Raw genomic sequence first — 12,990 nt, forward strand, 5'->3', positions numbered from 1 at the left:
AGCAGAGATTTGAACCCAGGGCTTTTTCTACTAGATCACAATGAAACCATCTTGTTTAATAAAGAAGGAAGCTGAAGTCCAAAGCAAAAAGACTGATTCCAAGCTGAAAATTATCTCGAAGATCATCCAATCCAACTCCTTCATTTGACAGCAGAGGACTTTGAGACCCAGGGAGGGGAAGCCCAAGCTCTCTTAGACACCTGAAAAGTTTGTAGTAGATCTGGAATGTTTCCAGCAATCATTCCACCCCTTCATGGCTGGGCTATAGGATTAATGAGTGAGTGATTTTGTTGGTTGTCATTTCAGATCAGAATGAGAGGAAGAGGAAGTATGGGGCTTCCCTCCCCACCCCTCTATTTCTGAAGGATGACAGGTGAGTTCACTGGGCTTGGATCCCCTTTCCCCACCCCACCCCTGTGATGAGTATCCCTCAAAAAAGGCTACTCAGAGATGGAGACAAAGGATAGAAGACAGAGAAGGGGGAAAGGGTACCCAATCTCAAACCATTCATATTCACAGCATACTAAGTAAATCATAGGGTAATAGACCTAAAATTGGGAGGGTATCCAGGGACCTATAATCATTTACACAGTCAACAATATGGTGTGCAGCTATGGTACAACCAAGTCCCTTCCTTCAAGGAGCTTACCATCATCAGCCTACTCCAGCCTCCTCTCTTTTAATAGATCAAAGAGAAAGTCAGATTTTTAAATGTTTCTCCAAATGATAGAATGATCAAGAATAATTATTCACATGACTAATATATATTCACATTACATGGCTATGTTCACATACAATTATATAATCATTATTTCTGGAATCATTCCCCAGCCAAAGCAGTGATAACCACTCTTAGCAGGCCAGTGGTGATCAGTATTGACTTGTCTGATTTAGGTCTCTGCATAGTTTAAGAAAAGGGATAGAAACTGGATGATTTAACTGGCAAAGGGAACTCTCTGATGAAGTAATGTCATTTGCTAATGGAAGTCAGCATCTTCTCTACAATTACGAGTCCCAGAAAAATGAATTGGGCACTCAAGGGTTAAGTGACTTACCCAGGATCACACAATCTATATATATCATATGCAGGGCTCAAACCAGGTCTCAAGACTAGCTCTCTCTTCACTATGTCATACTTCCCAAAGTCCAGTTCTTTGAGTTTCATTCTTTGGAAGGCACTCAGTCAACACACATTTATTAATCACCTACTGTGGCCCAGGTTAGAATAGCTGGACACTAGGGGTACAAAGACCCTACTTCCAAATAGTTTACATTCTTTCAGAGTCTTTCTTATATCTATCTTTAGGTCCTTCCAGGGGCTTCCTCCTGGAGGAGGATTCAAGTAAATCAGGGTGCATCCTTCTGCTGAATCACCACTCTGGCCAGCTACCACCACTCACAACACCATATTATGTGGTGAAGGCTGCTCACACATTAGCCATACCATCCCACTGCCAACACTCTTCACACTCTCCAACCACCTTACCTACTTTTTTAGATATCAGGGGAACCACAGGCAGGACAGAGCCATTGTCTGAGCAGCTCCCAAATATCAGAAAGCTGTGGCATCCAAAGGTGATATTTTAGTGACCAAAGGGGAGATTTAGCTCTGAATGTCCATGAATAAAATGGCTCCCTTTAAAATGAGCTCAATTGAGCCCTCCCACCAGAGAAGTCACAAAGAAGATCTAAATCTCAGAGAGCTTTTAATTTGAATTTTTCCATTTTCAATAGCAAGGAAACAGTAGGATGAAGGGTAAGCATGAAATGATGAGAAAAGTGCCCACTAGCTGTCCCTAGAGTTGGCTAACATAGGCGATGACCATGATAGTGATGATAAAATTAAGCCCCTTCAAAATAGGGATTATTTCTTTTCTTTTCTTTTTCTTTGTACCCTAAGCAGATGGCAAAATTTCTGGCACATAGTGGGTGCTTAATAAGTGCAGATGAATGGGTTGCTTGATGTTTCTCTTCTGGAAAATGTAAGCTTGCAAAGAGAAACAATTTCATTTTTTGTGTTTGTATCACTAGCTCCTACCACAGTGCCCTGGCATAAAAGAGGGCTTAATAAATAATCATTCAATGAATTATTACTGTTTCATTCAATTCAACATCCAATTATGAAGCACCTTTTCTGTGCCAAGCTCTATGCCACAGGCTGAAGATATGATGACAGGAAGACTTTCCACGCCCTCAAGAGTTCTAACTATTGTGCAACAAGGAACAATAAATTGTTTGATCTCCACATGAGCTGGGAAGACCTCCATGAACTGATGCAGAATGAAATGAGCAGAACCAGGAGAACATTGTACACAGAGCCTAAAACATTGTGGGATGATTATATGTAATCAACTTTGCTACTTTAGCAATGCAATGATCCAGGTCAATCCCAAGGGATATATGAGAAAGAATGCTCTCTGCATGGAGATAAAGAACTGTGGGAGTAGAAACACAGAAGGAAAACATTTGAGTTTTCACTTGTTCATATGGGTATTGGATGAGGGGGTTTGTTTTTCACCAAAAACAAATAATATGGAAATAGGTATTGAGTGATAATACACCTATAACCCAGTGGAGTTGTTTGTCAGCTCTGGGAGAGAAAAAGGAAGAGGGAAGGGAGAGAACATGAATCAAGGAACCATAGAAAAATACTTAAATAAAATTTTTAAAAGAGAATTTACATTCTATACAGTGCTCTGAGTATATGGATCCATGGTCTATGGATTGGAACTGACTCATGCCAATCAACATTGGGTACACTGAAATTGTCTGAGTCAGCCTAGGATATCTCATGGGATGAGATGGTGAGCTCAAAAGATGTCAGTTACTTTTTATTAATCATATATTTATCCACAGATTAATGAAATTATATATTTAATACTATTAAAATATTAATTTATTTATCCATACTGGTTACACAATATATAATACTACATAATAATATGTTCATTTATTTCTATGTAATGCATTTGCACATTCATACATTGATAATTACTAATAATAAGTGACTTCACATAGTATAAGATGTCTTTTCCCCATTCAAGTTTCTAGATTCTCCTGAAATGTGTCCATGGAACCCTATGGTCTCCAGGCTAAAAACTCCCATTAGCACAGCTCCAGAGACAACAGGACCATTGAAAACATTTCCTTCTCACCAAGAGTCTTCAAGTAATAGCTGGCTCGCCACTTGTTGGGACATTGTCTAGGGGCATTCTCATCCAGGGCCAGGTTGAGCCTGACAGCTTCCCAAGGTCCCTTCCAAAGCTGCATCCAGAGATTCTGTGACATCAGAGGGACACTCCCTCAGATTTCTATTCTTGGAAGGGATGAAATGGTAAAACTCCAAGCCCAGCAAGGAATCAGCCTAGTACCTGGCTAATTCCCCATATCAAATACCAGTTGTTATGGAAATCTATGCTGGCACAAGAAAGAAGTGGGGCCGGGGTCCTCCCCAGAGTCAAGGTGCTTCTGAAGAGCTAATGACCTGGCAGCCTGCCAAGCCTGATTAACCACCAGCAAGCTTTACCCCTATAGAAAGAAGTGCCTTCTTGCTTTTGGCATAATGAGCCCCAATGAAGAAAAACAAAAAGGCAGAGGGTGGGAATCTTCGAAGGGTTTGGTTGTGTGTGTGTGTGTGTTTTTAACCAGATGATGCAATTCCCATCAGTGTAGAGCCAGGTTTAGTTTAGACACAGAGCCCAGTGGGCCAGGACAGTGTCTAATTGAACACTCCTAGAGCTAACCCTCATTATTATCAACAAGAGCACAGGAAGACCACAGCAAAAACAGTGGAACCAAGAAAGGGTCTACCTATCCCATGTACTTTGCTGAGAAAATTGCAATCATATATAACAGATGGGATTTTTCAGAATTATAGACCAGAACCAGAAGGCCTTGCAGAGGCCATCTAATCTAGTCTATACCCCATCCCTGCAAAAGAATCTTCTCTCTAATTTTCCAAATAAGTGGGCAGCCAATCTTTGACTGGAGATTTCCAGTAGGTGCAACCTATTGCCCCCAAGGCAGACCATTCCACCTTTGGCTAGCTCTGATGGTCAGAAGGTTCTTCCTGAAAGCAAGCCTATATTCATCTCTTTGTGACCTCCACCCTTGGAGACCAGTCCTGACTTCTGGGATCAAGGACAACAAAGCCAATTCTTCTTCCAGATGACAGGTCTTCAAATACTTGAAGAATGATTTCACACCTTCTCTGAGTCTTCCTCTGGACACACATCTTCAGTTCTTTCAACCAAACAGGGAAATCTGGGAAATCAAGAAAAAAGTGGCTGGTGTCCTCCAAACTGACTATATGCTCCTGAGCAAACATGGAGCCCATTGGATTGCAAGTCAAAAGCCTTGGATTTGAGTTCTGGCTATAGTTCTGCTGATGAATGATTTAGGGACAGTTAAGTCTCTCCCTCTAGTCTGCTAAAAAGAGAGGAGCCCATGATGATGATATAGGGAGTCAGGGAGTTATAGAAGCAAGAGTCCTTTGTAAAATAACATTTCATAAGTCCTTAAAGAAGTGAAAGCTTTTTGTAAAATAATGTTTCATAAGCAGATGATGCAGTACCATCATCATGATTACTCACTGAGGACTGGGAAGTATGGGTTTGGAAAAGAATGAGGCCAACAGGGTCACAGAAAGAAACTTTATTAGAATCCACCAAGAATAAAAACAAAGTATGCATCATGAAAACCCAACGCCAAGAAAGCCTGGAGAAGGGTCTTTGCCAAGACAAACAGTTCAGACAAAAACTAGACAAAATCTCTGATTGATGGGACTCGTGCCCCAGAGGCCCCAGAGAAAAACCCAGGAAATCCCCTCCAGATGTGGGCAGCTCAGACTTGAAGGAGATAGGCAGCTCCAGAGAGGGATCTTCCTACCTAGGAGAATCTAGCTAACCTCAGTCATGAGCCAGCATCAGAGCTGAACCTAAGGTGGGCCAGATGGTCAGTGCCAATATGGTACTCTGAAGCAGAAAGTTAAGCCAACACGTCAGCCAAAGTTCCAGATTCTTCCTTCAAGGTCAAGACTCTGGGCAGTCCACTCTGTAGTTATTTTAGTTGGAAGATGAATATTCCAAGCACTTGAGGCCAAGAGATTTAGTGTCCTGGAGGCCTCTCCTGGGGCCCAAATGCATTGAGGAGGAGAACAAGGAGAGAGACAGAGGAAAAAGGAGGAGGAGAAATAAGACAAATGTGTAGGTAGTTACCAGTCAGGGACTCTCCTGCCCATGGATGGACTTGCCGCCTCTCCATCCTCATCCATCTTTGTCCATCCCCCTCCTTGCCAGAGCATCCTCAGCTCTAATGCTGGCTCCCTTTCAAGGAGCATTGAGGCCAAGGCCAGGGTGCCCACTTGCCCTGAACACCACTGCCCCAGATGGCCCCAGACTTGGGGAGGCAGGTCAAGCCTTTCTCAAATGACAACAAGCCTAAAACTTGAGTCTGTCCCATTCAATAGCAAGTGTTCCTAGGAAGGAAGAAGGCAGGAGCCCACCAGCTATGGCTCTTGGGGGGCAGATTCCTCCCTCAGGGTCTCAGATATCTTCTCCTTCTCCTTGAGCTCCCTCTCCCGGAGAACAGAAAGAGTCTCCTTTGCAGCATTCTGGACAATGACCTCAGGGTCCATCTGTAGTGCCTCAAGACCTGAGAGTGAACAAGAGAAGGAGATATCCATGAGCTGTGGGGAACGCTGGCCAGAAACTGTCCAGAGCCAGCAATCAGCAAGAGCTCAGGATACAAGCAAGGCCCTTGACCAGAGCCTCTTCAGCTCATAAGCATTGGGGCAGAGGGATGCAGAATAGAGATGGGGAAGAAAGGGAAGACCCAGTGGGCTCAGGTTGAGGAGGAGATGCCACTTCCTGTGACCACCAAGGAACCCATTCCTCTTGCTTCGGTGGGCATCTTTGTTCCAAAGGTTTTGTTTTTGATGTATTCTCATCAATGGAAGGATGGTATAAGGAAGAGAAAATGAATGTTTATTAATGGGGGAGGGGGACAAAAGAAAAGAAACATCATGTAAAAGAAACAAAAATGAGGTTCCATGAGATCTCTGGAAAGACAGAAACTGGAGGAAAAGCAACTGGTTCCATTTCATCTAATGGTTTCTCTTTCTGGAGTGTCTACCCCAGAGCTACCTCTGTGTCCTAGAGAAGCCTTTCTGGGGGTGCTACATTAGAGATGCCTGTCTGTCTAGAAATAGCCCTCTTGGAGATATCTATACCAGAGCCACCTCTGTGACCTAGAGGGCCATGGATTTCAACGGGAGCTCTCTGGGCCCTTTGAGAATCTGCAAGGAAGTCACCAAGGGCAGAAATCTCATGAACCAGTGATGACTGATGTCTCCTTGTGGGACTTGGCAAGTGGGGGACTGCAGGGTTGGGTGGGGGCTTTCCAAGCTTTCAGAGGCAGAAGTCACAGCTCTAAGTGTAGAATGGAAAGCTCCAGACAAGGAAAGTAGTTGCCCAAAAGGAACCTCCAAAAGGACACTTTGACCCTCTCAAAAGAAAATTAAGAGACACCACCTCCCTGCCCTCCTACCCACCAGCCAGCCTGCCTAACCCCTAGACCAGTGATGGCAAACCTTTTAGGGATGGAGTGCCAGGCCCCACCCCACCCCTAGAGACTGTGTGCCATGCTGCTCCCCCTCCACAAATGCCAGGCACACCCTCCTCCCCCCACCCCACCCAGGAAGCACTCTCATTGGGCTGCTAGATGGAGAGGCAGGGGAACTGAGGAATATCCTCAGCAAGTGTAGAGAGGGGGAGGGGAGTAGTCTGAGCACTCTATTCCACTCCAGCTTTGCCACCTGTAAACTGCCCATCTTACCCCCATGCACTCCCATTGGCTGCTGGGCAGAGGGGCAAAAGATGTGAAAAAATGTTGTTAGGCATGGTGGAGAGAGGGAAGGGAAGAAGCTCTGCCTGAGTCCCTCTGCCTTTCTAGTAACAAACTCTGGGGGTGGGGATGGGTAGCCACGTGCTCATAGAGAGCACTCTGTGTGCCATCTTTGGCACCTGTGCCATAGGTTCACCATCACTGCCCTAGACCACTGCAGAGCTTCACAGGGGAGGGGAGGAGGAACCAGGTTGGACAGCTGCCTTGTCCATGATGCTGTAAGTGCCCACCCCCATTGACTCAAAGTCAGATGTCCCATGACTTACACTGGTGCAGCCGCTCCAAGTCCATCTCCCCCAGGTTCAGGGGGACCATCTGCTCCAGAACATACCCTACAGTGATAACAGAACAAGAACTTTCCCTATCTTTCCTAGAGTTCTCCTCCCTCTACCCAGTGCTACATCATCATCATCATCATCATCATCATCCCAAGTGTTGCCACTTACATGGTGGCTTACATCCAGCATCTCATTTGACACCCCCCCACCCTGAGAGGTAGATGGCATTCTGATTCCCATTTTACAGCTAAGGAAACTAAAGCAAAGAGGTGGAGCACCTTGCCCAGAATGACAAAAAACTGCCAATGACTGCTCAAGAAACCAGGTCCTCCTGACTCTTGGCCCATCCCTCCAAGCCCACCAGCAATAGCAGACCCCAAGCATCTGCCAAGGGTACCTAGCCAAGGCTGCCATGAGTAAGGAGAAGGAAGGAAAGGGAAAGACGACTTGGAGGGGAGGAGGAGAATACTAACAACTGGCTCTGGGTTTGGAGCAGTCAGGGAAGGCTTTCCAAAAGAAGTGGCCCCTGAGCAGTCATGAGGAAAGCAAAGGCCCTTCTAGAAGTAGCAAGGTCACTGGAAGGAAAGAGAACTAAGCCTGGAGTCAGATAACTATGGATGCTCACTGGCCCTGGGACCATGGGGCAAGCTGCCTCCTCTCCCAGAGCCTCAATCTGATCATCAGCAAAAGTCAGAGGGCTCCAGTTCCAGGACTGTCCTGGATGGAGAGGGGATCATCAATGGTTCAAGAAATGGGAGTTGTAAATTGGGAAAAAATCTTTATAATAAAAACTTCTGACAAAGGTCTAATTTCTCAAATATACAAGGAACTAAATCAATTGTACAAAAAAACCAAGCCATTCCCCAATTGACAAATGGGCAAGGGACATGAATAGACAGTTTCAGATAAAGAAATCAAAACTATCAATAAACACATGAAAAAGTGTTGTAAAACTCACATAATTAGAGAAATGCAAATCAAAACAACTCTGAGGTATCGCCTCACACCTAGCAGATTGGCCAATATGGCAGCAAAGGAAAGTAATAAATGTTGGAGAGGATGTGGCAAAGTTGGGGCATTGATGCATTGCTGGTGTAGTTGTGAATTGATCCAACCATCCTGGATGGCAATTTGGAGCTATGCCCAAAGGGCGCTAAAAGATTATCTTCCTTTTGATCCAGTCATGCCACTGCTGGGTTTGTATCCCAAAGAGATAATAAAGAAAAAGACTTGTACAAGAATATTCATAGTAGCCCTCTTTGTGGTGGCCAAAAATTGGAAAATGAGGGGATGCCCATCAATTGGGGAATGGCTGAGCAAATTGTGGTATCTGTTGGTGATGGAACACTATTGTGCTCAAAGGAATGATGAACTGGAGGGATTCCATGTGAACTGGGACGACCTCCAGGAAGTGATGCCGAGTGAGAGGAGCAGAACCAGGAGAACATTGTACACAGAGACTGATGCACTGTGGCACAATAGAATGTAATGGAATTCTCTGCTAGCAGCAATGCAATGGTCCAGGACAATTCTGAGGAGCTTATGAGAAAAAAATACTATCCACATCCAGAGAAAGAACTGAGAGCAGAAACGCAGAAGGACAAACATTTCCTTGATCACATGGGTCGATGGGGATATGATTGGGGATGTAGACTCTCAATGATCACTCTATTGCACATATTAATAATATTGAGATAGATCTGGATCAATAATACATGTAAAACCCAATTGAATTGCTCATTGGCTACAGGAGGGGGTGGGAGGAGGGGAAGGAAAGAATATGAATCATATAACCATGGGAAAGTGTTCTAAATTAATTAATTAAATATTTTTTTAAAAAGAGGAAAAAAAGAAATGGGAGTTGTCAGCCTGCCCTCTCCATACCAGCCGCCAGCTCACCTGTAAAGGTACAGGCCGCCGCCTTAATCTTGGCCCACTCGCTGTCGTAGTAGCCAATGGCTTCTGCACAAAAGATGTCCAAGAGTGCAGGGTCTTTCCTGGCCTGTGCCAAAAAATGACAAAGCCTCTGTATTTGCATGGAAGAACTCGGAACCCCCAAACCCTGGCACTAGACCAAGTTTTGGTCAGAATCCCACCTTCTGCAGCTAAAGCCCTGAGAAGAGGCAAGGGTGGCTGGACCCTAAATACATGCCCCTCATAGCCTGAGGCAATCCCAGAGGCTGGGCTAGCCAACCCCAAGCTCTGGCCCATTTGGCCAAAGGTGACTTCCCAGGAACCAACAGGAAGCTCACAACCTGTGGGGTGTCAGGGCAAGGACTGGAAGATAAGAGGGACCTGAAAGGGGCTCCTCCTAAGCTTCAGAGGAACTGTTGTGGCTTATACTGGTAGAGCAAGGACCCAGATTGGCAGAATCATGAGAAGGCAGCATGGCCTACTTCATGCTCCTGCCCTACAAAGAGGGCGTCCTAGTCAAGTCACTTAGATTAGCTGAGGAGGGACAGAGACTCAAGCCAAGTGATGGACTCAAGGAGGTTTGGCCTGGGGAAGAGAAGGCTCAACACAGTCTGACATACATCAACTGAACACCGACAGCATCCAGGCTACTGAGATGCACTGGCCTCAAGGAGCCTACAGTCCACTAGACCATACAACTATTACCCAGTTAAGTAGCAATAGGGTATTGTGAAGAGCGAGTGGAGAGAAGAGCAAATACACTATGGTAAATCAAGGAAGGCATCTCAAAGGAGGTGGCATTTAAGCAAACTTCCCCAAAAGACTCAGAATTCTGAGGTGATCAGAGAGGCTACTGCCTGGACAAAGACATGGTGGCCACTGATGGTGTGTCAAATTTGGGAGGGGCTAATAGATCAGTGTGGATAGAATTTGGAGTTCATGAAGAGGGATTATGTGTAAGAAGTCTACTGCGTCAATCTGGAAGTTGATGAGGGAGCTTCAAAGGCCAATCCAAGCACTTTGTCTTTTCTGCCAGTCACTAGGGAGCCCATGAAGATCAGTGAGCAGAGGAGTGACTATGTTCTAGGAAGAGATCTTTGGCAGCTGTGTGGAGTCTGGAGTGGGGCAGGAGACATAAAAAGCATGGAGACTAATTACAAGGTCATTGAAATGTCCTGGGTAGGTTGTGAGGCAGGGTCAGTCCAAACTAACAGTGACTATGACTGCAGCGAAGGGGCCACTGCTATGAGTAACAATGGCTAAGATTGGGAAGAGGAGGAGCTAGGAAGGGGGGGGGGAGTCAAGGATGCATTGGAGCTGGGATGAGCATGGCCAGAAAGATGGCGGCCTGCTCAACAGAAATAGAGACATTTAGGGAGGGCTGGAGAAAGGATGAGCTTGAGACGGGCTAAGCAGCCACTGAGGTCTCTCCTTTCCCTGGTCAGATTCTAGGGTTCTGGGATGTATCCCTGCAAGAAGAGGTGAACTTCTTGAGGGCAGGGACTGTTTTTGCCTTTCTTTCTCTTCTTGGAGCTTAGACCCACACCTGGCACACAGCAGGCACCTCCTAAACTGTTCTGACTTGTTGGTGTGGTATGTAATATAAGGGAATGTCGGGCCACGTGCCTTGTGACACCAGAGTGACTGACAGCCAAATCTGCAGTAGCCCAGCCAGCCAGCCCAAATTGGCCTTCCATAAAGACCAATTAGAGCCGTCTGAGCCCTGGCATCACAGAGCACCACACCGGGAAGTGACCTCCTGGCCCAAATTCCCCAAACAACACTCCAGGCCGTGGTTCTCCAGCCTGTCTGAAGACCTCCGGAGGGGGGAAGGGCACACACACGTGTCACACACACACACACACACACACACACACACTTCTGAGGCATCCCAATCCTGTCTTGGCCAACACCTTCGGGAGCTCAGACCCACCATGGTTCTCCAGCCTGTCTGAAGACCTCCGGAGGGGGGAAGGGCACACACACGTGTCACACACACACACACACACTTCTGAGGCATCCCAATCCTGTCTTGGCCAACACCTTCGGGAGCTCAGACCCGCCGTGGTTCTCCAGCCTGTCTAAAGACCTCCGGAGGGGGGAAGGGCACACACACGTGTCACACACACACACACACGTGTCACACACACACACACACACACACACTTCTGAGGCATCCCAATCCTGTCTTGGCCAACACCTTCGGGAGCTCAGACCCACCATGGTTCTCCAGCCTGTCTGAAGAGCTCCGGAGGGGGGAAGGGCACACACACGTGTCACACACACACACACACACACTTCTGAGGCATCCCAATCCTGTCTTGGCCAACACCTTCGGGAGCTCAGACCCACCATGGTTCTCCAGCCTGTCTGAAGACCTCCGGAGGAAGGAAGGGCACACACACGTGTCACACACACACACACGTGTCACACACACACACACACACACACACACACACTTCTGAGGCATCCCAATCCTGTCTTGGCCAACACCTTCGGGAGCTCAGACCCAAACTGGCCTCCTTGAACTCTTCCTCGTTGTTCCTAGAGAACAGGGCTAGTTTCTCTGGCAGCTCTCAGGGGGCTCCCTAAGTCTTCTCTGTGCCTGAGCCAATCTGCCCATGACATGAACTCCGGGCCTTCCTCTGACCCATCTGTCCTCCTCTCCGGCGTACCGAGGTCCATCCTAGAACATGGCACCCCCAGCTGACCGCAGGAGCCCCCAGAGCAGGGGCTGGTGGGATCTGCTCATTCGTGAACAAGACTCCCGTCCCCTCTTACTGCTCATGCTCATTTCCGTCTTGATGGAGCCTGTCCTCCGCCAACACCCCACAACCTTTCCTGGATAAACGGTCATTCGGGGAGATGTCCCACTCTGAACTTTGAAGCTGCCTTGTAAGCCCAAGTGTGGACTCCGTCTATCCATCCATTTCCATTTGATGGGGTTCGGTCTGTGAGGAAATGGTGCTGATTTCACCAGACCCGTGTTGCCTCTCACACTCAGCCTCGTGCGCCCTGGTGCCCAGGAGGCCGTCTAGCAGAGCCAAGTCCCACGCCGGCCAGGCCGAGGCCTTTCTTTCCTCCTGCGCCGGGGCCCATTGCCTCTCCATCACTGGTCCTCAGGAGTCCCGGCTAGCTCCTGGGTCCGTCAGGCCTGGGATCTTGGGGGATTTACACCTGGTGGCCACCTACAGTATGGCTGTCCCTCCCAGCCTCGTTCCAAGTTGAGAAAAATGTTAAAAGCCTAGGGGCGAGCCGTGATCCCTGCTCCCCCCTGGAGCCTCCCCGGATCCCCGAACCCCCCCCCCGCCCGTCTGACCCTCCTGCTTACCAGGTAACTGCACATCTCCATTTGGAAGAGGCTCAGGTCCAGGCCTTGGCTGACATACTTCTCTAAGGAGATCTGCAGCCTCTTCCAGCCCCAGAAGGGAATGCACAGACTAATGGTGGCTTCGCAGGCCTGGGAGGAGGAAGCAGCCGATCAGGGCTGGCCCGCTTTGCCCTGCCTTGTGGGCCAGGGTGGGCAGGGAAGGTGGGGCCGAGGCTGCCCTGTGGTGTCAGTTCCCTCTGGGCACAATGCTTCAAATGCCAAGGAAGTGTGGGCACGGGGAAATGCCCAGTGCTGCCCACCGCTGCCATAGCCAGGAAGACCTTGCTTTTGTTGGAGCAGGACTTGGGACAGAGTGGCCTCAAGTCACAAGAATTCACTGAGCTTCCTCTAATTCGCTCCCCAGGTTATCGGGTGCATTTCATTTTATAGGTGTAGACATTACCCTAAAAAGGTACCCACAGGCCCCTCGGGAACCCAAGAAAGACTGCGGAGCCAGGGCTAGCGGTCACCTGGCCTGAGTGGCCAAAGAAGCCCAAATGACCGTCCCAAGGACCTGCCACCAGC

At 47.6% G+C, this 12,990-nt stretch overlaps 1 protein-coding gene across 3 annotated transcripts in view; it reads right to left on the reverse strand.

Annotated features, from left to right (window-relative positions):
* Positions 1-4,638: 4,638 nt before the first annotated feature.
* Positions 4,639-12,990, reverse strand: part of MROH2A (maestro heat like repeat family member 2A) — a 63,521-nt gene continuing 55,169 nt past the window's right edge. Inside the window, exons 39-42 of one of the 3 annotated variants that reach the window (XM_056808136.1) lie at positions 12,427-12,555; positions 9,081-9,183; positions 7,170-7,235; positions 4,639-5,652 (exon numbers count right to left, since the gene is read on the reverse strand). In XM_056808136.1, the coding sequence (XP_056664114.1) occupies positions 5,507-5,652; positions 7,170-7,235; positions 9,081-9,183; positions 12,427-12,555 (444 nt within the window). In that variant the 3' untranslated portion in view covers positions 4,639-5,506. Of the gene's footprint in view, positions 5,653-7,169; positions 7,236-9,080; positions 9,184-11,172; positions 12,309-12,426; positions 12,556-12,990 lie in introns of those variants that run through there. The other 2 variants (XM_056808137.1, XM_056808138.1) reach the window with 2 other exon arrangements.

This window comes from Monodelphis domestica, chromosome 8 (assembly GCF_027887165.1).
Source record: "Monodelphis domestica isolate mMonDom1 chromosome 8, mMonDom1.pri, whole genome shotgun sequence".
NCBI lineage: Eukaryota > Metazoa > Chordata > Mammalia > Didelphimorphia > Didelphidae > Monodelphis > Monodelphis domestica.